Source organism: Thamnophis elegans, chromosome 10 (genome assembly GCF_009769535.1).
Source record: "Thamnophis elegans isolate rThaEle1 chromosome 10, rThaEle1.pri, whole genome shotgun sequence".
Lineage (NCBI taxonomy): Eukaryota > Metazoa > Chordata > Lepidosauria > Squamata > Colubridae > Thamnophis > Thamnophis elegans.
This window is the reverse complement of record NC_045550.1, coordinates 32,791,530-32,818,502: the sequence shown is the minus strand read 5'-3', so window position 1 is coordinate 32,818,502 and position 26,973 is coordinate 32,791,530. Positions and strand designations below refer to the sequence as shown.

The following is a 26,973-nucleotide window of genomic DNA, read 5'->3' as shown; positions in this document are numbered from 1 at the left end:
CCTGGCTAATTCACTTGCCTTACAAGGCTATAGCAAGAAGGTCTTTTTCCACGGAGGGAATCTTGCGAGCGCTGGGATCTCTGAAGCTTCGTAAAGGCAGAAGGAACAACGGCTCGAAGTTATTAGGCGTTTCTGCGGAATTTCAACAACCAACAATTCTTGGGATCTCTGCCCAACCCGGTCCCAGCGGGGAGAATCAAGGAACCCTCCTTAGAGCACGTAAGGAATCTCCTGCACTGCAAATCATCACTGTGGAGTGGAAATGCCTTGGAGATCGCCGGGAAACTTTACGCGTGGACGTTGCTATTGCCTTTTTATTGATTTAGAACAGATTGAGTAAGAGTAACGATCAGAAGCTTTGTTTATAAATATAGACTTAACTGATAGACTTAACTGTGGTTTATCAGTTAATTTGATTTTATAGGTTCGCATGGCACAATGGAACTTAGATAATTCCTCATGGTTCTTGGTTTGCAGAAGAGGCTAGGCATATAGTTGGCTCATTTGTGGTGTTGTAGGATTTGAGTCCAATCCCTAAGTAGGTTTCTAACCCCTGTGTCATGGAGGAGCGTTATGTATTTTGGCCACATGCAAGACCTGTATACGTTGGCAATGGATGCTGTTATGCTTATAACTCTCAGTTTAGGTGTACCTGTGTTTTGAGAACATTGCTTGGAGACTCGGGATTGTACTTTTTACCTCAATAACGACTACAAATATTTTATGGATTGGCTGGAAATATTTTTTATGTCCTGTGAGAAACTTTTAGAGGAATTATTGGTTCCTGCGTTAAATTTTCAAGTCACACCATTAACAAGATTACCTTCTGACCAGCAGGAATATTTAAATATGTTAAAACATAAAGCCAATTGAGACGAAATTCTTGCATCCTTGCAGAACTGAATAGTGTTGTATGGCCGTGTCATTTTATTTTATATGGAGATAAAAAAAATTATACAAAAAGTGTATAATGGGTGTTTTTTGTCTCCTAAAAGATGACATTGACAGAATGATATCTTTGGTGAAGATACTGTCACTATTCCTATTTTTTTTTCTTCAAGTGAGTTATTTGGTAAAGATAAAAGTTCCCCTCGCACATGTGCGTGATATTATATTACATGAGTGATATAATATGGCATGCCTATTTCTTTTGATGTCATTGCCACTGAACATTGGTGTTTGCCTGTCGTATGTTGTCCTGCTTTAGAGAAAACAAGATGCTTTCAAATGTTATTTCAAGATTCCATTAATTTGTTTTTGTAATTCCTGATTTTTAAGAGTGTATTTGAGGCTGTTTCCAGACTCATCTGCCTTATTCTGACATTCAAAAGGCACTCTGCAGCTTTTCTGTTTAATGCATGTGTTTCTTTTAAGCAAAAGGCAGTTGAAATGGAAAAACATAGGATGATAACAAAACAAATATACCATTTTTTTACTCTCCTGTAAAAATTTCATCTTGAAGGCAAATGATAAAAGTCTTGTCCGGAAACACCCTTCAGAAAATTAAGTTTCTAAAAATTTGTGTTTGATCATCTCATTGGTTTTGCAGAGATCTTAAGTCTGCCATGCAATTTGTATTCAAAAGTGTTTACTTCCATATTTTCAAGTGCTGGTAAAATTGCAACCATGAGCACATTTATCTGTATGTAAGCTCCACTGAAAAACAACTTAATTTGATTCAGCCTTCTTTGATCTGGTTCCTTCCTAATGTTGGTTTGGAATTCTGGGAGATATAATGCTAATGCATCTGAAAGGCATCAAGCTAGAGGAAGCTACTTTGAACAACAAGGCATCAGATAACGCTGCACATTGATTTCATCATAAACCAGCTTAGCTTTATCAGGAAGCTAACATGAACAGCTATTTATTACAGTTGGATAATTTCTTCTTGTTCATTTGTCAATCAGGGATCTCCAACAAGCATCTTTACTGAAAATTGCAGTGAAGCAGTTTCCCACAAACACGTTCTCTAGCTATAGATTCCTTTCCAGTGTCTCACCAATGAAATTCTGAAGAAAACTCTACCCAGCATGTTTGAAGATCGGTGATAGAATGGAAGTCCTCCGTCGTTCTTCTGTCTTTGCTGCAGAGGTGATGGAAGTGTTTGACCGGACTCCCACTGACAAGGAGCTTGTATCTCAAGCCAAGGCGCTTTGCAGAGACTACATTAACTCCAGGCTCATTCGGGCTGGTATTGGCTGGAATAAGCCTGAGCATAGCTCCCCTGTTCCAGTTGGCAAGTTAGCAGAAGTGTCCAGCATACTTTTAAGGTTGGGTAAGTGCAAAAATGGACAAAAGATATGTCTGGCTAAGTTACATTACAATGGTGTAATGCTTGTCATACTTTTGCTCTTTTCACCAAAAGTTACCTGTAATCTTATTCATCCCCTATGTTGAAATCATCTAACAATTTGTTGCCTCTGTCTCTTTCTGTCTCAGACTCTCTCTTCTTCTCAGGGACCAAATTGGCAAAATCTATCCCACTCTCCCCTGCATTCATTGAAAAGAGGGGCAAATTTACACACCTTGTTAATAAAACTATTTGCCTCTATTTCTGGCACCCTTCCTATTTCCCACCATGGAAAATATGTCTAGCTGATATGTAGTGCTAGTTGGCCACAGGCTGCATTTCTTGGTCCTTTATCCATCATGCATATATGTTAATATTTGAAGAAGTACTTAAAAACAGGCTGCGCTTCAGTTACGGAAGAGGGAGAAAAGAAATGGCAGGCAACATGTTTTTTGGCATGTATGTCCGCTTGGGGAGCAAAGGTGTGATATAATATATAAATAAAGCAAGCTTCTGTCATGCTTCAAAAATTATTTGACTAAAAACAACATCAGGGCTATGAATATGTGTTGATATAATTATAATCATATATATATTATATTAAAATATGTAGTACTGTATATTTAAATGCTGCAGTTATTACTATATACACACACATACACATATATGCATATACACATAAACACATTGTGTCTATATGTATATATATATGTGTGTGTGTGTATGTATATATAATAACCTACATTATATATAGTATATATTGTAATATTATAAATATATAACACGTATATGATTACAATTAAATGGTGGCATACCTGATTTAGGAATAAATCAGGTATCCCACTATTTAGGTCCTTTAAAATTACTTGTTATTGGCTACAAGGAATATATAATAGAAAATTCTTTTTGGGTGAAATCCTCATTATTCTCTATGCATTCAGAGGTTTGTCATATAAGATAGAGCTTCAACCTTATTTATTTTCAGTACAGCAATTTATATGCTGCTCGGATCTGAAAAGGCTCTTATGAGATCAACTAAGCTCCAAAACAGCCCATCTATATTGTCCTGAGAGTAACATTGAGTAGAAATATATGTTTTGATACCATTGCCATATCAGAGGTATCCCTTCAGTGGCTAACTTTTCTGAACTTCTCTGTCAAACTGGCAATGGCCCGCGGGCTGGATGCTTCATGCGCAGGCCACGCCCACCCCAGCTCCGTGAATGGGGGAAATGTTGCAAAACGTTACGTGACACCACAAGTTTGACACCAGTGCTGTAATAGATCAAGCTTGCATCTGTTCTTGCCAAGAGCAAACTAGCTCCCAGTTCTCCTTGAACTAAGCTGTGATAAGCATCACATGTGTTGATGGCCGTTACAACAGATACATCTCACTATAGCATTCAGGCGATCTGCTTTCATTTGGTCTGAGTTTGTGAGGCCATTCTGTTGAGTGAAGCAGCAGCCTTCCTACACCTTTAGTTTTTTTTACAATTTATTGAAAACAAAGGTGAAGTCTGTTCCTCATGCTCTCAAACTGGCTTGGGCTGTGCCAGGACTAGCCCTAGATTAGCCAGGAGTAAGAGATGGCTTCTAGGGTTTCAGGAGTCATGCCAGAGCAATATTTTCCTAATTGTTTGCATGGATGAAGAGGGAGGTGTACGTGCTGGATTTTATGCATTGAGTTCCAAAAGAGCTTTGATAATGTTCTTTATTCCCAGACTAAGATGGTTATGCATGTTAGATTTCATAACAAGACGTCAATTTGGTTAGAGGTTTTTTAGGCTTTATTTTTTTTTTTAGCTGAGTTTGGAATTTGCTGCTTTTGTGGACACCTATTAGCCAATGCCTAGAAAAGCCACTTTACTTTCTTCTACAGAAGTTATTTGAAGGGGAACAAGACTATTTCTGGTATCTTTATTGTTTGTCCAGATTTTTTTCCTGTGACATTAAACATCTGTAGTGCTAATGATGTACACAAGGAGGACAAATAGCTTTTCTCAGCGTGATTATTTATTTGATTATCCTACCCCACATTAGTGACCTTTATTAGTTATAACATCCCCCCAAAAAGTGGTCATAGGATGAAAGCAATTTATAATCCAAATTGCAAAAATGAAATGAAAGAGAAAATTAACAACAAGAGGAACTGGTGATATTATTGAGAAGTTTAACTTTTAAAGATAAATAAAAAAGTATTAACTCTACTTTCTAAATGTTATCATAAAGCTGAATGTGCAATTGATAAATAACTGCAAAGTATGTTAAATTATTTCATATATATGATGTCATGAATTGGTCCAACCTTTTTTAAATCCAGCTAAGCTGGTAGCTACCACTGTATTCTTTGGTACCAAATTCCAAAATTTAATCAATGGTATCCTCAGTTTGGAACATCAGTTATAAGAGTTGAACATGCAGTAACATCTGTTTGTCATCCACCACTACTTTTAAACTCTATCTTCCAAGATGAGAGTTATAGCATAAAAGGTCAGAGAGCTTGATATGTCATTTTTAGTCCATTTTGGTGCTCCTAAAATTTTAATTTTTTTCTACAATATCCTTTCCAGCAGATTTTGTGTTTTGGCGGAGGGGTGAATTAATTTTCTTTCTTTCTTGTTGTTGATCTTTCCATCTATTTTCTTAGTCTAATTGTCTTATTTTTTCCTTGGATTTTGCACCCTTTCATTTAATTGGTGCACAGAAATATCAAGCTTGCCTTCCATTGATTATGTTGGTGTTAAATATTTAAATGAGTGGGAGATGGTACAAGACTTGAAGGTTATCTACTTGATAATCATCCAGGCTATTAAATCCAGTTAAGACTGGAGTGAAATGTATAATATATTAAGTTAGGATTAGCATTAAATGAAATCAAATTGACAGTGAAAAATACATTTACTACTGTTCAGTAATTCAGACCTGCTGTAGCTTTAATGCTGTTTCTCAAACTTGGCAACTTTAAGATGAGTGGATTTCAACTCCCAGAATTCTAGTTCTTCTGAAAATTGAACTCTAACCATCTTAAAGTTGCCAAGATTGAGAAATATTACTTTAATTAAAATAACAACAAAAAAAGTATGGTTGCTGTTTTTCCATTACAATAACCTCAATGGACTTGGTGCTAATTTAATATTTTTGAGTTGTTTTTAGGCAATTACTTAGAAATATTTTAGTACTAAAACTTTGGCAGATACTGTAAACAATGTAGATGAGAGAGTAGGCCCAAACTTTTTTCCTAAATGAACTTGTGATAAAAAGGTTGTGCTTGCATAACATATTCATAGTTACATTAAGCTTGTTAACGGGGAAGAATATAAAATTTTGGGGTCATCCAGTTTGTGATTCAACACATCATGCAAATCCAGTCATCAAAATGTTCCAGTGCAGATTTCAGGAAGAGAAGCTAAATCTATCTTGAGTGAAAATTGCAGTGCTTTTTAGATATTTTTTTAGCTATCACTCCCCTCTGTTATAGCCACTATTTCTTCCCAGATCAGATAATCACCACAACTAATAATAATTTATAGCAGGGGTGTCAACCTTGGCAACTTTATGACTTGTGGACTTAAACTACCAGAATTCCCCAGCCAACATGAGTTGAAATCCACAAGTATTAAAGTTGCCAAGGTTGGACACCTCTGATTTATAGTCTTTTAAAACTATCTCAGTGGTCATTATTATAATAAATTACAGTGAAATCACAGGGTTTCCCAAAGTCTTTCCTTTTATTTATTCCAGAATGTCTTATCATTCAGCTTCACTGGATAATTTGTAAAATATGTCACTTCCTTTAAAAAAAACACCCAAAAATCCAGAAATACTGTAACTTTCCTTATAAAGGCACTGATCAAGCTCTTTAATTGATTTAGTTCCCCTTTCTTGATGTTGATAACCAAAACAGCATTCTTAATAATGATTATACTTAATAGTCCAGAATTGGGTGCATCACAGCTTTGCTAAAGGATTATGGTAGTTTTCTTCGCTTTCCTACTTCCCTAACATGGAATTTGCCCTCACCTAGTCTTCTTCTTCTGAACTGTATTGATGAATGTATGATATTGGCTCCCCACTATGCTTCAAAAAGGCAATCTGTGTTCCTGCTGAGATACATTCTTTGGCAATTATCAAATTCTATGTCCTGCCTATTTTTTTAATTTTATTAAAATAATGCATTGGAACCTGGTATGCTGCAAAGCAAAATGTTGCTTTGGAATAATTTCCAAAAATGCATGTAAGTCAAAAATACATCCTAGAGGCATTGTTATAAATTTAATTAAGAGGAGACTGCAGCACAATACTGTGTTTTTGATTTGTTTGTTTTTTATGTGTGGAACTTCCACACCTGACTGTCACAGTTGATGTCACAAATCATTTTGGAATAGTTGCAACATATACTCTCAGTATTTCAAATGTGCTCAAACAGCTAGGGAAGCCTGATCGATCCATTATGACCTCAGATTTTCTTAGTCACCAGCTGTCAACTCAGACTCTATCAGTGTATGAGTGAATTTAGGGATGGGGGTAGTAGGGAGTATGCAATCCTTGTATACTTGCACTGCAGAGTGCTTGCTGTTTTGTTCCCGCACCTTGGAGAGTAGCTGTTTAGAGCTCTCTGCATTGTCTTTTTGTAACCGTACATGCTAAAATTATGTGAGAAATGACCACCAGCAGGAGTTTGGTGCTAAGATAGATTCACGTCCGTGAAAAAATGAGTGGTGCAGATGCGTAAATATTTTAAATCTTTGCATAGTGACATAGGCAGTCTGCTATAATTAGAAGGCCTTCTCCCAAGCAAAATAATTGGCTTATATGACAGCAAATAGCTTTCCCTTAGGAGTTTCAGTTATATCTCATCCAAATGTGATTTTATTTTTCTCAGAAGCTGCCATCCTTGATTTCCTGCCTTTTCTTTTCTTTTGCTTTATCTCATGAAGGAGTTTTACACACTCTGGTCAGAAAGTTCCTATTCTCAGAAGGTTTCTTATCAGGCTGTGCAATGTATATGCCATGTTTCCTTTCTCTCTTTTTTATCAGATTACATGGAACAATTTAGCCCTTCAGAGGGTCAAATGTTACAGCTTTCTGCCAAATATTTCATAAGTTGGTTTAAATGAGATTTCCAAACAATTGTGTAAGTAACACATAAATCAAAAGAGAGGAATGGAGGGAGAAATGGCTTTCATATAGAAAGCTATTTTATTACTTTTTAAAAAAACCATTTAAACCATTCTTCGAATATAAAACCTAAGATGCTATTAACTATATAAGATAAATGTAATATAACACCACTAGGTTTTCAAAAAAGAAAGTATAAGACTTTTAAACTAGCAGTTTAATTTATTCAGTAAGTATACCGTCTTTTTGTTTAACTGAGAAGTTAAAGCAGCTGGCAACAATTAAAATATAGAATATTCAAAGCTAGAAGAACTAATACTAAAATTAATTAATAATGAATTATCATGAAAAAAATGCATTTTGGTTTGTTTGCAAAAGCTGGTGATGTCCAAGCACAATTCCTGAAGCAGTACATTCCAGATCTAGTTAAGATTTTAAAATCTCTGGAGTTGAGTTTGATTCTTGGTGACGACATAGTTATGTTGATATAATGTTTTTGTCAGAAGGCAGAATGGTTTGCCTTTGCTTTCTTCCAATTTCCATATAGAAGACAAGATTTTAAAATTTATTGAAAATTCCTGTCAGAGGGAAGGAGTTCACACTGATTTGATGCTGAAAAGAAAATATGGATAAATCTTCCTATTAAGGAATGATGCATAGTCACACATGAAAGAAGAAATAAATGCACATTTATCATGTTTTCGTAATTATGTTTATGGCAGAACTTGCTAGTGGCTAGTTCAAACTGCTAGTGAAGATGTAGGATCCAAGATAAAGAAATGAATGGCAACAGTTATGAATGTTTGTAAAATGGGAACAGATAGGTGTGGAACACAATAGGTTCTCATCCAGCAAATCTAACCACTGGTCCATCTAAGTGTTTTTTTTTGGGGGGGGGGATATATTTTTATTATTTTTACATTTAAAACAATGCAGTACCACAAAGTCGAAGTGACCATACATTCAGATTATATACAGCTAGTCTCAACCATTAACAATTAGCCTACTTAATACATTGTCTATCCTTCTGTCCAATCACAATATATTCAGTTTGTTCCAGTCTTGTCACCTTGTCTTATACCAATCATAAAATCTGTTCCAGACTTCAAAATATTCTGATTCCCCTTTATTTTTAAGTTCAAGAGTGAGCCTATCTGCTTCCGCACAGGCCAACACTTTTCTGATCATATCTAGCTCTGATGGTGTATTTTCTTTTTTCCAATATTGTGCATAAGTTATGCACGCCGCAGTTAGTACATGTATAATTAGATAAAGTGTAAAGATTTCTGGTTTAAACAAGATTTGGTCTCCCACCATTTGTTATAACCATGATTGAATCATTTTCCAATATTTTTTTGCCTCATTGAACGTCCACCACATATGATAAAAAGTGCCTGGTGTTTTTTACATTTCCAACAATTTGGGGCCAGATTTTTAAACATTTTGGAGAGCCGTGCTGGGGGGAGATGCCATCTGTAGAACATCTTATAAAGATTTTCTTTATACCCTGTGGCCATTGTTAGTTTCTGATTAAGTATCCAAAGTTTTTCCCACTTAGCCAATTCCACATTATAACCGAAATTTTTCGCCTAGGCGAAAAAGTGTATTTTTTATATACTGATTAGTGGTGGCTCTTGAGGGTTGTTAATTAGATTATTTTCTGGTTGTATTATAGTGGTAGCTGTCAGGACCTGAGCTTCTGACAAAATTCATTTTGCTTCACACAAAACAAAAACTGTATGCCTACTGAATGTGTACTTGCAAAATATCTAGAGACTTTTGTGGAATTGATGAGCTCCATCAATTCATTCTGAGGAGGCTTGTCCTCAGCAATTATTTTTTTGTAAACATAACAAGCATCCTTGGCTACTTTCCAACCTCCTTGTCCTCACTCCAATTAAAAAATTTTTTTTTGATGATAATCTTTCTCTTATGCTGTGGGAAAAATATAACTGAGAATCAAGGAGAGGCTGCCAAGCTAGAGAAGAACCCAAGAAATAAATAAAGTTCTTGATTTTAGCATCTCATGTCTGCCCTAGTGTGAAATAACTGGTGACACATTAGTCTGTCTGATGAATGTTTCACAGCTTCAGGCAAGCCATAAGCTTTTATCATGTTCCAACCATGGAAACCTTTTTTTTTTTTTTTTTGCTTGAGATGAGGTTGACAGATTGCTTTAATGGGATACACCCTTTTTTCAACAATGAAAAGTTAATCCTCATCTTGTCTGGGGTCCTATGGGGAAGATCACATTTTTCTAGCCTTATCTGAAGCAAAACAATCGCACATTTCTAAAGATTTTGAGGGCAAGTCTGAACAAAATATTATTTTAAACATTTGAATCAAGAATAGCTTCAAAGATGATTAAAAACAAAAACATAAGCAAGAAAATCTGGTAAATCATAACCATGCAACGGAACAGTAAAGAATATACCAGACTAGCAAATAAGGCTAATGTACCCTCCTCCCAATCCGGTTGCTCTTAATCCTTTTTTTAAAATAGCATCTTCTGAATCACATGAAATCAGGATTAAGACATAGATTATATTGTCTTTTGCTGTCCCTGCTAGCATAGGCACTTTGCCATTTTTCCAATAGAGGAAAAAAAAAATATGCCATTTGAATTTAAAGTAGCAGCCTCATCTTAAGAAATAGCCTGTTTGCCTCTTTCAGCTTGATAATCCTTTTGTTGTGTTGGGAGTAAAAACATCAGAATTCCCAGCATTGAGGCCAGTTGAAGGAAGGGCTGCCTCCCCGATCTTTTAGAAAATGGTCACCAGCCCTTTTTTGTTACATCATTTTCTTTATTAGTTTATAATCTAAAACGCAAAAGAAAATAGTGGGAAAATAAGGGAGGGAGAAGGAAAGGGAAACTTGTAGGGCAAAGGGGGAAAAAAGAAAGAAAAGGTGTTACTTCTCACAAGTGCATGCACACACAGTTTGAAGGCCTGGAATACGTGACTGGTTTCATTTCTTGTGGATGTTTGTAGTTGCATGTTCACTTTGAGATGTAAATTCCACATTAGGGCAACACCTCTTTAGGTCAACTCAAAGTCACAAAATAATTCTCTGAAGGATCAGAGAGATGAAGAAATAAACAGTGGCTGACTTTCAAGTCTGTGACCTGATAAGATTTGCAGAAACATTTTTAGAGCTTTTTTTTTAGTTTATTTACAAACTGTTTGCATTAGAGGAATATGCATTGAATATATATCTTATGAACAGATATATGAATATGGAATGTCAAAAGAAGAAATAGGCTTCAAATACTATGCTTCATAAACATCTGATAATACCACTGTTTCCTAGTTCAATGTACTGTTTAGAATGTTAAACAAATCTTAATAAGAGAAATATGTGGTTCTTCAAACTGGATCCATTGGTTTGGATGGAGGAAACAGATGGTATCTGACTCCACAACGGGGAGTAGATGCGTGTGAAGCACAGGCTAAGGAGGTCACCCCAGAGTAGGAAACAAAGGCACTCACTGCCAAAAAACACTGTACAACTGATTGAATTGAGAATATTTTAAACTATTTTAATTTGGGTACTAATGTTAGGTGGTAGTTCATTAATTTGTATCTCTTCTAGGTTGGCTACATGCCTATCACACTATATGTAAATAAAAGTCAAATTATGAAAATGACTTCCAGGTAACTTAGCTGTGCTCATTTCCAGAGGATGTATTGCATTTTTAAAGCACAGATTACTGGTCTCCTGTTTTATCCTTTGATATTCTCATTAAGAAGGCTTTCCTTGAGTCCCCAGGAGGGTGAAAAGAGTCTCCCCTGGGCTCCAGAGGCCCTCCGGAGGCCGGAAACAGGCCCATTTCTGGACTTTCAATAGGCCCATTTTTCTGGTAGGCCCATTTTTTTGTGTGGGCCCTGCACTTACCTGGCCGTCGGTCATACAATGTCGGCTGGCGGGCCCTCGGAGGAGAGCATTCTCGGTGGCTGCTCCAACTCTTTGGAACCAGATCCCCCCGGAAATCCGGACCATACCCACTCTGATGGCCTTCAGGAAAGCTGTAAAAACTTGGCTGTTCCGGCAGGCCTAGGGCTGTTGACCTCACTATTGAGGTCTAGCCCCGACTAGAATGAATTTATGATGGATGATTGTTGTTTCAAATTGCATTGTTTTTATGTTTTTTTATATTCTGTTTGTAAGCCGCTTGGAGTCCTTTTGGATTGGGCAGCATATAAAAGTTTTAAATAAATAAATAAATAAAATAAATGATGAACGGGCTGCATGGAGACTCCTGGGAGAGGAGGGGTGGGGTTGGCAGGGTCAGCTAGTCCTTGTAACTACCAGTTCAGTGAACCAGATTAGAATTAACAGCCAGTTCGCCTGAACCGGTCCGAACCAGCTGAATCCCACCCCTGCTCCCAACCATTATACAAAACCAACATCGTAAAAAAATAAAGGCAAAAAAATCAATACAAACAAAAATATCTGGTGCCACAACAGCCTCCCTTGGGTGGAGCCAATAGTGCTCTATTCGGAATCCCAGCATTTTAGCAACTTTGTAAGAACGTGCTATTAGCTTTATAAGTTCATCCTATAATTTTATTGATTTTTGTGGATTTGCATCCCGTTTGAATGTCTTAACAGAAAGTAGGATTCAGATATTTGAATAAATATGTTTTGCATGTGTATAAAAGGCTTTTGTGCGTGTGTGTGTTTTTTTTTAGGAGATGAACTGGAGTATATCAGGCCCAATCTTTATCGAAACATAGCACGGCAACTAAACATCTCTCTCCATTCAGAAACTGTGGTGACGGATGCATTCTTGGCTGTGGCCACTCAAATCTTTTCATCAGGTGATGTATTAAAATGCAAACTATGGGCAAAGGAAAGGAAAATTAGGGAAGCCAATGTGCGTAGAGCATAGCAGTTGCTGGTCAGTGGAGTGAGTGGAGGCCACTTGGCAAAGAATACCACTGGCATAAGCAAAGAGGCAATGGATGTTGCATTAAACATGTATTGTAAGACAAATGCACATTTTTTGGGGTGGTGGTGGTGGTGGTAAAGAAATATTTTTGCCTCTCCCTGTTTTCTGTCTTCCAGAAAGGGAGCCTCTTTAATGTCAAGTGCTTATTTTTATACTTTCTTGGCAACTGCTATGTTTCCTACAGATAGTTCTGTTTTTCTCTTCTCTTTGGTTTATGAGATTGAATGTGCTCCTGGCTGCAGAATGAGTTTCATTTTACTCTGTTTCTCAAGTAACAAAGCAGTAAGAAAAGGTCTAGATGGAGAATCAAGGAATATCAATATTTGAGCTTCTTGCCTTTGTTCCAGAGACTCGTGCTGATATTTATGATTTTGCCCCCCCTCTCCTTTTCTAATATATATCGCAACATTATGAAATAGGCTAAGCTTTTGTGTCACTTTGGAACCAGTTTCAGACCTGATTTATTGCATTTCATTGAGTTTTTTTAACACTGAGGTCTGTCTGTGAGAGTTTATCTCCTCACATGCACAGTAGTGATTGCAAAGTGGCTGATAAGTTGTTCTTTCATGTTCAGAGCTATTTCAGAGCCTAACAGAAGGAAATGCTTTTTCTTAAGCACATGGTTATTGCGAAACTGTGTTATGATAGCCAGTTGGCTAAATGTCCATTCTTCTTCTGAACAAGTCTGGACATTTTCATGGGGGATCAGACTTATCAGCGATTCTTGTTTACTACCTGCTGAATTATAGGCAGCACGTCTTAAATTCTTGTTGCTGAAAGCAACAATGGAAGGGACAATCGCTCTTCAGTCTAGGTTGGGAACTTATCAATACATCCAGCTGGCCACTCTGTACCAGACAGAACTATGGTAGATGTGCATATGACCTGTGTCTGCAAGTCTGTTGTTATTTCAATACAGCAGAGACAAGTCATTGTATATATATTAGGTTAAAAAATACATTGAAATACCCACCCCCCTGCACTGTTTCCATCATATGTATACGCATGGCAAATGGATCAGTGGTGGGATTCAACCGGTGCAACAACCGGTTTGCTGAGCACAGTACGTTTGAAAACTTACCTTCTATTGCAGCTCTGGTGCAAAACAGCTGAGGTGCATCAATCCGCTCTGCTGCACCTATCAGCTGGGCTTCAGAAAAGGGAAGATAGGTCAGTATAGTGCAGGGGCGGGCAGGCGGGCTCACCTGATCGTCGGAGTGAATCAGTTCGCTCTCAACTGATGGTCAGAGCTACCGTTCACCTGAACCAGCTGAGTCCTACCCCTGTAAATGGTATAGATTCAGTCATTCTTTCATTTTTATGCCTCCAGAAGGAATAGTGATTCATTCAAGATGATCTCTGTATTTTCAGCATTTTGAGACGAACAGGAGTGAAAAAATTAATTCATTGGTTTAAAATGTTTTTATGAGAAGTAAAAATAGTATGGTGTGGAAGTAACCATAAAGCTACATAACATATTCCGTAGGGTTGTATATTCATCATAGTTAAGATACTGACTTAACCAACATTAGACATACTGAAGGTTCCCATAGTTTGCAAAACTACTTCTTTTGGAGCTCATAATTTGTGACGATTATCACTTTCTGCTTTTAATTTTTGCAGTTATGTTATCCAGAATGAAGTCATTAGCTATGGGGTTCAGAAAAGCTAGTATTACACCAATTCACTTATTTTCAAAATATGAAAATATGTCCATAAGGCTTTCACTCCTTTGTACCTAACTATAATACAAACATACTGGCATTTTTTTCTACTCTGTCTCTATCATGTAATTTTCCAGTAGAATCGAGGGAGGGGTTATGCGTGGGTATTGTGACAGCCTGATTGGTCCATAGACTGAGGGAAATCTCTTTAATATTCCTCCTTTCCCATTGGCTCCCAGTTTTCCTCTCAGTCTTTTGGTCCAAGCACTGTTGTTTTGGCTCTTAGGTAGAAAAAATTTCTAAATTCATTATAATTGATTATTTGATTTGATTGATTGGTTTCTCTAAATTCCAAATTATATCAGTTGTGGCCCCAGGAGCAGTCCTTTCTGCTTCATGCGACTTTCAAGAGCCCTTTGGGGCATTGCCCTCCCACTCCACGGGCCAGGAGCCCTGCTCTGATCCCCGGGCCAGCGGGGGTGACGGGCTTCAAAGCGCAGCTCCCGGGAGCTTGCTGCAAGCCGCAAGATTTAAAAAGAGACTCTGCGGCTTTTTCCCCCAGTGCTGAGAGCCTCGTGAGAACGCATGGAGATTCCCCAGTGCGCCGTTCATCCTTAACTCAATTGCTGCCTTCTGCCGCGCTGTCCTAGATCAGCAGGGGGCCAAGGTGATTAAAGGATGAGCTGCGGCTCTTAAAAGGCAAGCTGCGATTGTTCAGACTTCTTGGCAGCGCTTTCAGAGGCCCCAGCGGCCATTTACGCTGCGCCACATGCAGAAGGCCACCCAAGGAACCGTGTGGCCGCCCTCAAGTTCCTGCATCGCAGCTACTAATCAAGGCTGGCAGGACATTGACCGGAATACAGATTTGCAGCTCCCGCAGGCCCAGGCACCAGTGGAACCTACAGTGGCCTTTGAATCCAGACACGTGAGTGTTGCGATGGCAGAAAGATCTGAGCCTCTGCAGGCCCCATTAGAGGCCTCCAACGAAGGCAGGGAAGACTAAACAGATAGGCCCAGAACCAGGACTGCGGCCTCCAAACCTATGGCAGCTCAGCGCCTTCCAGAGCAGCAACGAGGGATGAACTTAGGAGACAGAGAGCTCTGGAGAAGACCATAGCCAGAGTAGAAAAGCAGGCTCAGACCACCAGGCCCTGTTTGGTCAGCAGATCCAGGTCCCCATCAGGCCTTCATCCACCCATTCGGGCTCTCCTCCTAGAGGGTTTAGTCCTTCTTTCCCTTCAGTTTCCCCATCTAGATCCCATAGGTATTCCAGGCAAGGAGTTTCCCCTTCCCCTTCTATATCTCCCAGAGCCATTGGGGTGGGGATGCAGACCTGTTGGCGGGCCCTTCTAGGTCATACCACACCTTTGCAGGGTTGGCCCCCCAGGATCCACATTACCAGGCCCATCGCAGGAAGATATTGAAGATCTAAATCTCTTGCCTGAAAGTATTAAACGACTCATCTCACAAAGCATCGCCAGCATGTCCCAGAGAGACAGGGCCCCTCACCCGGGCAGGGCCCCGGGGGTTCATAGGCAGCAGCATCTCAGGCTCCCACCCCCCTCCATGGTCAACAAAGGTTCCATTTTGGGGGAGGACAATCACTACGACATGGGCTTCTCAGAGGATGAGGATTCAGTTCCTCCAGATCCCCCCGCCTTTCCAGGTCTCTTTCCACCAACCATGTTTAAAACTCTGTTACACAAAGCCAGGAAAACCACTAAGATCGGAACTGGGGATCCGACGGTCCCTCAGCCTAGGGACCCCAATTTCTAACACTGCCACAAACAAGGAGGAGATTCAGGTACAGTAAAGAACCAGTGGGCCCGTCCTTCCACTTTTTCCAACCCAGGCAGCAACAATCGCTGCTTCTACAATGTGGAGCAGGCTTTTGCCCAGGCCCTGCAATTGCCAGCAATCGATACACCAGTAGCAGCTCTGGTTGCCTCCTCCCCTGTAGTCTCTGGGGATGCGGCTGATAAGATGAAGCCGGAGGACAAGCAGAACTTACCTTGTGTAAGAACTTTAACGCTTCTGCCTGGGCAATCAAATCAGCAGTGGCGGCCTCTTACTTTAACCGCATGACTGTTATGTGGCTCCGTCAGCTCCAGGACCGTATTCCGATCCAGGATGAGCGGTTGCATCAAGACATAACTAAAAATATAGCCGCCTCTTAATTCTCGGCCGACGTAACTCTGGACACCGTTAAATTTGCCTCCAGCGCTCTAGCCACGTCAGTTACCTCCCGACGCTTGTTTTGGTTGCACAGTTGGCAGATGGACAACAAGGCCAAATGGAATTTGGCGGCAGCTCCTTACACAGGCGTTAATCTTTTTGGGGAAGCTCTAGATCCTATCTTAATAGAAAATAAGGATAAGAAGAAGGTCCTTCCGTCTAATGCCAAAAAGGCAGACTCTCATCCTGCCCCCTATCGGAGACCCTCTTATAGAGCACCTGAGCACCATCACCAACAAAGATACAACTCCTTTAGCTCAGACAGAGAGTTCCAATGCTTTCTTGAATCTTTGAACACCTATGTCCATGATGGCAAACCTATGGCACATGTGCCACAGGTGGCACTCGGAGCCATTTATCAGGGCATGTGAGGTGTTGCCCTGTCAGCTGGCCAGTGCACAGGCGCGTGCTGGCCAGCTGACTTGGGCCTTCTTTTGAGGCCATTTCTTGCCCTCCGGAGGCTTCCCTGAAGCCTCCGAAGCGTGAAAAAACAACCCTACGAGCAAACCGGAAGTGACTTCCGGTTTGTACATAGGGCCATTTTTTTCATCTTCCGGAGCCTTCAGGGGCTTCAGGAGGCTTCCCTGTAGGCTCTGGAGGGCAAAAAAATGACCCTATGGGCAAACCAGAAGTTCAGGAATGGACTTTCAGTTTGCTCGTAGGGATGGTTTTAGCTTCCAGTTTGCTCGTAAGGCCGGTTTTAGCCCTCCGGTTTGCTCATAGGGCCTGTTTTTCATACTCCGGAGGCTTCGGGAAAGCTCCTGAAGCCTCCAGAGGGTCTCTGGGGGCGAGACTGTTTTCACCCTCCCCAGGCTCCTATAAAACCTTTGGAGCATGGGGAGGGTGAAAAAAATACGCCAAAAATGGGGGGGGGCTGGCGGTGTGCGCATGCACGCTGGAGTCATACGCATAGCATTATGGATATGGCACGCCCACGCACGACCCTCCCTGCACTCCTCTTACTTTTGGCACATGAGCCAAAAAAAGGTTTGCCATCACTGATCTATGCAATTTAGAAACTTATCAAAATAGATGTTTGTAAAACACAGTTGTTTTGTTCAGATAAGTCATTTTTAAAAGAAACCAAGGAATGTGTTTTAAAAATAATATATTATTTTTTTCAGTGCCTCTGAAAACAGGAGGATCATTTTTTAAATCTTCTTTATCAGGAGGGTTACATTGCATAAGACACAATATTAAGAAAGTGGGAGGTTATGATTGCTGAGGGAGGGAGGTGTTTGATATTTAATTGGGGGGGGGGAGATTAAAGCTGAAGCCCTGTGTATGCTCTCTGTATTTAGCTTTATGGAATGGAGAATGTATGACTTATTCCATTTCTCTAGAATTATGTAACAATATAACAAAGCATTGGCTCTGTTAAAAAAATGAAAAATGTAGGTATCAGTGGAGAACCAAAATGTTTTGTCTTTCCCAAACAGTGTGCTTAGTATGGTAATTTACCAAGTACTGTGTTTATTTAACTTTTGTATTCAATAGAAAGGAAAGGCAGGTCTACCTTTGGATTTTTGTCATTTACATCCACATGCAATACATACATAAAGATGCCATCACATCACTTTCTCTCACACAGACAAATACATACAGAAGAACTTCCAGTTTTTTCACTGTAATCCAGAATTTGTTGTTCACATTGTAAATGAACATTCTCTTTGAAAATGGATGTGCCAACCTATGGTATTAATTATAAATATAAATGGGGAGGTAGTTATAGTAATAGCAATAGCACTCACTTATATACTGCTTCACAGTGCTTTATAGCCCTTGTAAAGTAGTTTACAGAGTCAACATACTGCCCCCAACAATCTGGGTCCTCATTTTACCGATCTCAGAGAATGAAAATCTGAGTCAACCTTACACCACTGAGAATCAAACTGCCGAACCACAGTCATCCAGCAGTCAACAGAACTGGCATGCAGTGCTGCAGTCTCACCATGGCTCATGCCAACTAAACCTCAATACAATACCATCAAGTTGCCTTGCTCATGTGCTGCATACTTTTTTAAAATTAATATAGTAATCTACTAAAATGCTAACATTGTTTTTAAACAACCTATTTTTTTTTAAAAAACCCTCTCAATTGAAGATCATCCTCCATGATTGATAATATATTTTTCTCATTTGCCTAATAGCTGTGTGAATCATAGTGGTGGATAACAAAAATAATTCTTTAGTAAATTACAATACAACATTGTATTGTTTAATTGTCACAACTTAAGTAGCAATTGAAAAAAAAAAACAGGTTTACCTAAATCCAGAGGTCACAGTATTTGTGATAGTGTTTTAATGTCACTTTATGAATTCCTATTATGCACACACCTGCAAATATAGCTTATTAATAAAGGAGAATATTTGTAACTCAGGGTTGACATGAGGGGTCCTTGGTGCTCACTGAGCTTGCTCATTTTCTTGCAACAAAACAAGCAAGCACTTAGGACCCCTCATATAGCTTATAACTGGAAGTAGACATTTTGTGGCTGGATTTCCATAACTTGTGGATTGTTGTATAACATCAAGAGGCAAGAGTATCTGCCAAAGTGTGGTCAAAAAGTGTATCCTGTAGACCAGGGCTGTCAAACATCTGGCCCACGGGCTGAATGCATCACGTGCTAGCCATGCCCATGCCCATTTTAGGGAAGGGGAAAAAAGTCCCAATACTGTACCTCACATGACACCGCCGTGACAATGTGAGTTTGACACTCCTGCTGTAGACATGAAGAGGCAAACCTAAACAAATCATGTTTAGTCTAAAGTAACGTCAAGGACCCAGAATTATCAAGTCAGAGATGCATCTTTCATATGGGTGTTCAATTGAGGTGCCCTCTCAATTACTTTAAGAGACCATCGGATGAAGTGGAATGAAACTGCCTTCTGTTATAAACAAGACATTGCATAAACTAGTGTGTGATATTCAGTGCTTATTTTAAAGTAAAACCACATACACCAAATATCTGCTCTTTGTCAAATAAATAGCAAGATAAAAGGAGTTGACTCGACTACTCCCTAATTGTCAGTTTGGTAGGATGGAGGTGACTTCCACATCCTCTATCTGCTAATCTATTTTGATATTCTCTATATCTACTGTGAGCACAAATGAAAGATAACAGCAATCATTCCAGACTGAAACTTATTTTCCATCTTTTTGTACCGACCCTGCCAATCCCAGAATGATTACCATTTGCCATCACAATTTATTACTAGCTGAATGATTCATGTAGGGTTTATAAAGTATACCAGATATACAAAAGGCAAGGGTTTCTATGCTATTAAAAAGTTCTACTGAAAATAAACCATTGACTATTGACCTCTATGTAAACTATATCTGTTAAACAGGATCTTTCTGAGATTCAGAGTCTTGGAACAGAATTTTCATCATAGACATCTCCTTGTCATTTTTTTCTCATTGTGTCTTGTGCCAGAAAATAATTTCTCTGTTAAAGAAGCTGATAAAGTTATATTTAATTGTAAAACCATAATCTGTAGTAACATTAGAATTAATAGAAACGTGTTAAAACTGTATGCCTTAATATGGAATGAAAAAGATTGTTTTGATTTAGTTTTACTTGAAAAATGTAGGACTCCTGCATACTGTCATATTTTTCCTGTTTTTTATAAACTATTATGAGCAATTCTTACCCATAATTACAGTGTATTTTTTCTGACTTAACACACTGAATAAGAATAAAAGTTATTTTACTTCATAAATTCTATTACCTTCTATCTCTTTTTTGTCATGATTTTAAAAAAATCTGTTAAACTAAATCACTAGAAAGCTTGCATATTGTTAGATCCACTGAAGGCATTGTCACAACTTTCTTTTATTTGCTTAATGTTAAATAGAGCAAGATAAGAGCTAATTTTTACTTTTGGAATTACTGTAAGAGTGAGGCTGGAGTTAAATGCTATTATGTCCTGATTGCTGTGGCTTTCCATTCCAGGAAACACTTGTCAACCACATTCCTTTAAATGGGCAGATTCTACTGGATATAAATGCTTTTATATGTATTTGCACATATACATACAAAAATAGAAATATGTGTATGAATCAGATGGGCTCCTTTGCAGCTGGAAGTGAAACTCTTCTATTTCAGACATCTGGAAAAATTATGAGAATTATGAAACAGTGCACTGGCGGATTTATTATTTTTTTCAAAACCTCCAATAGAAAAGTATATAGCTCAGGAAAAAGAATACAGGTAGTTCTTAAATTATGACCACAATTGAGCCCAAAATTTATTTTGCTAATTGGGAAATTTTAAGCAAGTTTTGCCCCATTTTATGACTTGCCACATTTGTTAATCACTGCAGTTGTTAAATTAGTAACACGCTTGTGAAGTACATCTGGTTTCCCCATTGACTTTGCTTGTCAGAAGGTTGCAAAAGGGGATCACATGATCTCAGGACACTGCAACCATCATAAATGTAAGCCAGTTGTCAAGCATCCAAATGTAAATAACATGACCATGGGGATGCTGTAATGATCATAAGTGTGGAAAATGGTCATAGTGCTGTTGTAATTTTGAATAGTCACTAAGCAAACTTGTAATTCATGGACTATCTGTAGTAATAAACAGTATATATTGCTGGGTTCAAAGCAATTATATTTTAGATAAGTACTATAACCACTGTGGAATTAGATAACTGCAGTACTGATAAAGGTAGCTCTAGAAGAGATTATTAGACCATAAAAACCATTGATTTTAAATTGAGGACTACTTCTGCCTCTACGCAGCCACCAATTAAAGTGAAGGGATTCACCTAGAACAAAGCAGGCAAATCTTGACCTGGAAAAAGCCAGAAAATCGCACTTTCAGGAAAGCATTGGCAGAAGTTGCAGTCATAGTAGGTTGGAGGTAAATAGAGGATGACAACATCCATTCCGTTCCTCTCGAACTATGGGTGTCACGTCCCATACTCACCAGAGGCTGTTGGCCATGCAGACCTGTCCTCTGTCAAGCGATACTAAACTGAGTGAGTTCTGAATTAAAACTTAGTTTTCCAGAGCATGCTAAGTTAAAATAGTTGACTTATTTGTGATTTGTTATCTTGAGTAATCCTGGACTAAAAAAAACATGGTTTGGTTCTTCAAGGTTAGTAAGTATGTTATCCTTACTATTGTGATTTGCAAGTGGTGAGAAGGTGGTGACATTGAAGAGGAACACACGCTAGTTCAGTTTTCTGTCTCTACCTCCCCCTTCTTGTAATAGAGTCCATCACAAGTTTGTTTTGGACTGGAATAGAAAGCTGTGCACTTTGATCACCAAGTGGATAGGTTTATTTGTACAGTGAAAGGAAGTGTAGTTTTGTGAGCTCAGAAACTGACCAGATGCTTATCCACATGGTTTCCTGGAGATTTTCCAGCATCTAGGAGACTAAAGCAGGGGACCAGTTCTGATTTATTTTCTCTGTTTTGCTCCATTTGGTATTTACATACCTCGGTTCGACAGATGGCTTCCATCTGCCTGGTCTTAAAAAATAATTTGGCAGAATCAGCTGTTTTTCTGCTCTCTCATAGTTTTGCAATAGAGGTTGGTTTTAGAACTAGTTCTTTTGAGCTACACGGAGCCTGTTCCCCAAGATGGTTTCTTTTTTGCAGCTGTTAGGAAGGTGCTTATATAAAGAATGACAGTTTTGCCCAGCTGGAATCTGACCTGGTGGCATTTTTATTAGATGCAGTTTGCAACTGCTCCCACTACTTGCTGCTGTATGTGGGAAGGCAAAATAGCATGCAATTTATGCCCACTTTATGTAAGCGGGATCAGTGGGAGGGAGAAGATGGGGATTCTCCCTCTTCCCAGCAATCTTAAGAAGAATGGTGTGTGTGTGTGTGTGTGTGTGTGTGTGTGTGTGTGTGTGTAATTCCCTGACTGACAACTTTTGTGGCCATTTTAAAAAAGGATGGAAAAACAAATTGTGAATTTCTAGTATAATCATTAGAATCTGATACTAATTTTATCTCTACAAATAAGTCTTTGGGGATAACTGGCTTATATTTTTTTCTAGCCTAGAATTTGTCTTTTTTATTAACCATATTGCAGCTTTATATACATTTAGAAAATAAGAAGCTGTGGTAAAGTTATGCTGGCATATTAATCACTACTTAGCCAAAACCCTTTAAAAAGATATGTAGGTTTTTTTAACCTAACCTAACAATAACAAAAGAAAATAATAATAATAATAATAATGCAAGAAAAAAGGAAATCAACCAGAAAATAAGTGAAATTGTGGCAAGAAAAAGAAAGAACAAAGAAAAAATAAATATCAAAACCATTTGTATTTATGATACTCAAGTTTTAAGCAGCAAATACCCTGACCATGTGGAATTATATTGAATTATATATTACATTGTAATTTATAGTTATGTGTGAATAATCTAGGTGTGAATATTCAGATCATATATCATAAAATCATCCATTGATTTAGGTTTTGCTCTAACACATGAAAACAAAATTCTTGATACTTTAGTAGGTTCCTAATTTTCAGAATGTAGAATGCAGAAATACATTTCTATTACATATTTCTTTTTTTTTAAATAACATTTTTGGTTCTGTTCTCTTCTAAAGTACTGATGAAAGTTAATTTTCTGAATTATTGGAAAAATAAGATTGTACCCTGATGCTGTCCTTGGTGTTAATGTCTATTATGTTTTTTTTTAAATAAGCTAAATAATGAAAACAACAATTTTGGCAACCCTCATCTGTGCCTGATATGCTTTACATTGGGCTGACATTATCTAGAACACTCTTGTTGTGTCTTGGCCTTAGCCTGGGTTTAGCTCTTTCATATGTAAGACAAAGTTTGTTTGTTTGTTTATTACCGTATATACTCGAGTATAGGCCGGCCCGAATATAAGCCGAGGCACCTAATTTTACCACAAAAAACTGGAAAAGTTATTGACTCGAGTATAAGCCTAGGGTGGGAAATGCAGCAGCTACCGGTAAATTTCAAAAATAAAAATAGATACCAATAATGTTTTTGAATATTTATTTCAAAGAAAAACAGTAAACTAGCTCTGGGACATCGTTATGTGGCTGCTTGCCATAACAAGGAGGAGGTGGGACATCGTTGCAGAGCAGCAGGAGGGGGAGGAAGGGGAATCGTAAGACAGCCCTGCATTACATTAGAACGTGAGGAGGGGGGATGGTGCGGTGCGCGCTGCGCGGCAAACTGACACAGAGGGAGGGGAAACTCACAGGGGCGCCGGGCCATTCATGAGCGTCACCCAGCGGCATGGCCCCGCCCCTTTTTCTCCTCCATTTCGGGCAAATTTTTCACTGACTCGAGTATAAGCCGAGGCGGCTTTTTTCAGCCCAAAAAGTGGGCTGAAAAACTCGGCTTATACTTGAGTATATACGGTACTTTTATATACCACCCCTGTGGTATATAAAAGGATGAGGCAACACTGTATCTGCTGTACCGTACTTTATATTTGTTAAGAGAATGTGAATTAATTGATGGCATTACATAAAATATATTGTACTGTAAAATCCAAGACAGTGGTTATCTCATATATTAATAATCAATTTCATAAATAAATGTTTAAAAGCAAATTGAGATGGTGGAAGAGGGTGAGAATGGATATTGGGCTGTCCCTTGATAACTTTAACTCTTCTGTATATCAGAATCAGTGGTGGGATTCAGCCAGTTCGTACCTATTCGTAACTTTCTAAGCGGTTCAGAGAACTGGTTGTTGGAAGAAATCTTTTGTTTTTCCCCCACTTTACAGGGCTAATCCTGTAAGGAAGGCAGGAAGGAAACATTCTGGTGTTGTTTCTAGCCTAAACCTTATTGCCCTGCTTACAGAAACTGCCTCTCCAGTTAACCCTTATTATCATTTAACAACTAAGGCCCATTGACCTGAGTGACATTGACTTGGCCATGCCCACATGTTCACTGAGCCCCGCCTACCCAGCTGTTCATTAGGGCAGAGAACTGGTTGGTAAATTATTTGAATCCCACCACTGATCAGAATCCAGAGTAGGTCCTAGCGATTACACGTGTAATGTGTAAGACCCAAAGCAGGATATTATATACATTTATGTACACTTTTATAAGTTGTTCCCATAATTGTGTGCATGGCATCTCATCTAACTAGAATCTTTAAAGTATCCAACGGTTGCTATTCAGTCAATGTCCATCCCTGGGGAGTATTACAAAATAGGCAATGTTAATGTACCAATTGGGCAAGTGACACTGAACAACAAGTTGCTCCATATATCCTAGGTCAGACTATGTGAAAATAAATTATGTGTATAGAATCTTGATGCACACCTATCCAGCTGAATTGTCTGGTGTGTGATGATAGTGGGGTGAGGGGAAAATAACAATGCCAAATGCAAAAATGCTTGCCTGAAGAGGTTATCTAAACACACAGGCTATAACTTCACCATTTCCCGGCCAGCCCTGAGCCAACTATGTTTGATTCCCCCCTTGCTATAGGAATAACATGGGGTAAAATTGCATCTCTATACGCCGTGGCAGCAGGCCTTGCTGTGGACTGTGTGAGACATGCCCAGCCAGCCATGGTCCATACCATTGTGGACTGTTTGGGAGAGTTCGTACGCAAGACTTTGGTGACATGGATGAAGAGGAGAGGAGGCTGGGTAAGTGATCCTGTAAAGTTACACCTTCCTTAAAAGCATGAGAGGACAAGCTGTGGGACTGTTACTGTCAGGAATCAATTAGATGGGTATTTCACGGGAGGACAAAGTTCTCCTTTAATAAAGCTTGTCTGTCTTCCCTTCTGAATTCTGACTATATTAGTTTCTTCATGTAGCTTTGAGTCTGATCCATTGGGACTGTGGCTGCTTTTCTTCTCAAGTTTTTAGCTTCATTTCATTTGCTTCATTTGCTACTGCTCACTTGTGATAATCGTTTATAGGAATTTGTGTTTTTAAGAGAGATAAGTAATGACAATAGGAAACCTTGGCCAGTTATTAAGTCACCTGGTATGTGTATATACGTATTCAGGGGCACCTTTCTACATTGGGCAGATACTTTGTAGCTTGGAAGATATCACAGCCCTTTGTTTTTTAACTGCCATTTTCAGTGGACAAGAGGCAGACACTAGTATAATGCTGCACAAAGAGTAGAGTTGTTTCTCTACAGTCTTATACAGATAGTCCACAACTTACAATCACAATTGTGTCCAAAATTTCTGTTCCTAAGTGAAACATTTGTTAAGTGAATTTGACCCCTTTTTATGACCTTTCTTGCCTTTTTATGACCTTTCTTGCCACAGTTATTAAATGAATCGCTGTAGTTGTTAAATTAGTCAAACAGTTGTTAAGTAAATCTGGCTTCCCATTAAGTCTTGTTTGTTAGAAGGGGATCCCAGAAGGAACACTGTAATTCAGAAGTGGATTGAGAAAAGTTCCAGGTTTCCAACAGGAGATTTATTCAAGTTTTCCAAAGCTGAGATCAATGGAAGTGTTTTAGGGATTTTGATAAATCCTTCACCAGCAATCTGGCAGGAATCATGCAAAGCTCTATTAGTACTCAGTCTATAACATATGCAAAAATGCTGATTCTCTTTTTCTTTTCCACCACAGGCAGACATAACAAAGTGTGTCGTGAATACTGATCCCAACCTTCGCTCCCATTGGCTTGTGGCTGCCATTTGTAATTTTGGCCAATTTTTGAAGGCCATCTTTTTTGTGCTGTTGCCAGAAAGATGATATCTGGTTATCAAAAGAAGTTCCATTTTCTTCTCGGTGACCAAGAGATACAAGTGAAGAAGTAATGAGATGACTTTCCTCCACGCTTTTCCAACGATGGGAAGCCTTTTTTTCAGTTCATGTCTTATACCAAGCATCTTTTGTACTTTGAGATTTGCACTGATCTGTTCACAAGGCTGAGCAATGGAAGAACTTGCCACTCAGTTTATTGTTTATAGATTGTGTCACATCTTGATGTACTAAGAACAAGGAAGCTGATCTGGAGTTGTGCGAAGAGGAAAACTATCTTAAACTTTTTGTATTTTGCAGTTGTGATTTTTACAGTGTTATTCATTCTGGAATTCTAAATTCTTGGTTGATGATTGCTAAATAAAGAAGGGAGGGGTTTCTCCAATATACTGAAATTTAGTTTAAATATCACTTCCTGTCTAAGAAACTAAACTGGGATTATACATGATACATTGCCAATCTACATATCCAGCTTTATATTTTCACATCTGAGGCACCAAAATATAAGGTCATTTTTTAAAAAGCTATGTTTATGTTGAATAAAATGATCCAGAGACATCAACTGCAACAACTTTTAGAAAACAGCAAAAATATACCCTATTTGGAGCATACATTTTAATGTGAGGTACAATTGGCAAATTGTGTGCTTTGATTTTAATCCTACTGCAGCCCATATATGATAAAAAGCATGACAGAAGGAAATCTAAACCTGCTTTGATGCCTAAATGCAAATAAAGAACTATGTATATACAATGAAGTGTATAAACATCTTAAAGATACTCCAACTCATTTTGTTTCTTTTCTACTTTGTAACTTACAATGTGAAAAAGGCTGGTAAATGGGAATGGAGCAATGAAGATTATCCTTGAAATTTGTGAAAACAGCAAAGCTTTGGGCTTCTGGTGTTAAACCATTGAAACAGAATTTTAACACTGTATATAATGAAATGACACCTTGAAGAGGTTGATTTATTGTGACTAAATAAAACACAACAGAGCATGAAGAGCATGA

General features: G+C 38.6%; 1 protein-coding gene across 1 annotated transcript; it reads left to right on the top strand.

The window, feature by feature from the left end:
- On the top strand, positions 1 to 26,973 carry BOK (BCL2 family apoptosis regulator BOK). Its single transcript, XM_032225786.1, has 5 exons — positions 1 to 219; positions 1,908 to 2,275; positions 12,100 to 12,228; positions 24,716 to 24,879; positions 25,828 to 26,973. Exons 2-5 carry the CDS (start codon positions 2,053 to 2,055, stop codon positions 25,951 to 25,953), a joined length of 642 nt encoding a protein of 213 aa, XP_032081677.1. The 5' UTR covers positions 1 to 219; positions 1,908 to 2,052; the 3' UTR covers positions 25,954 to 26,973.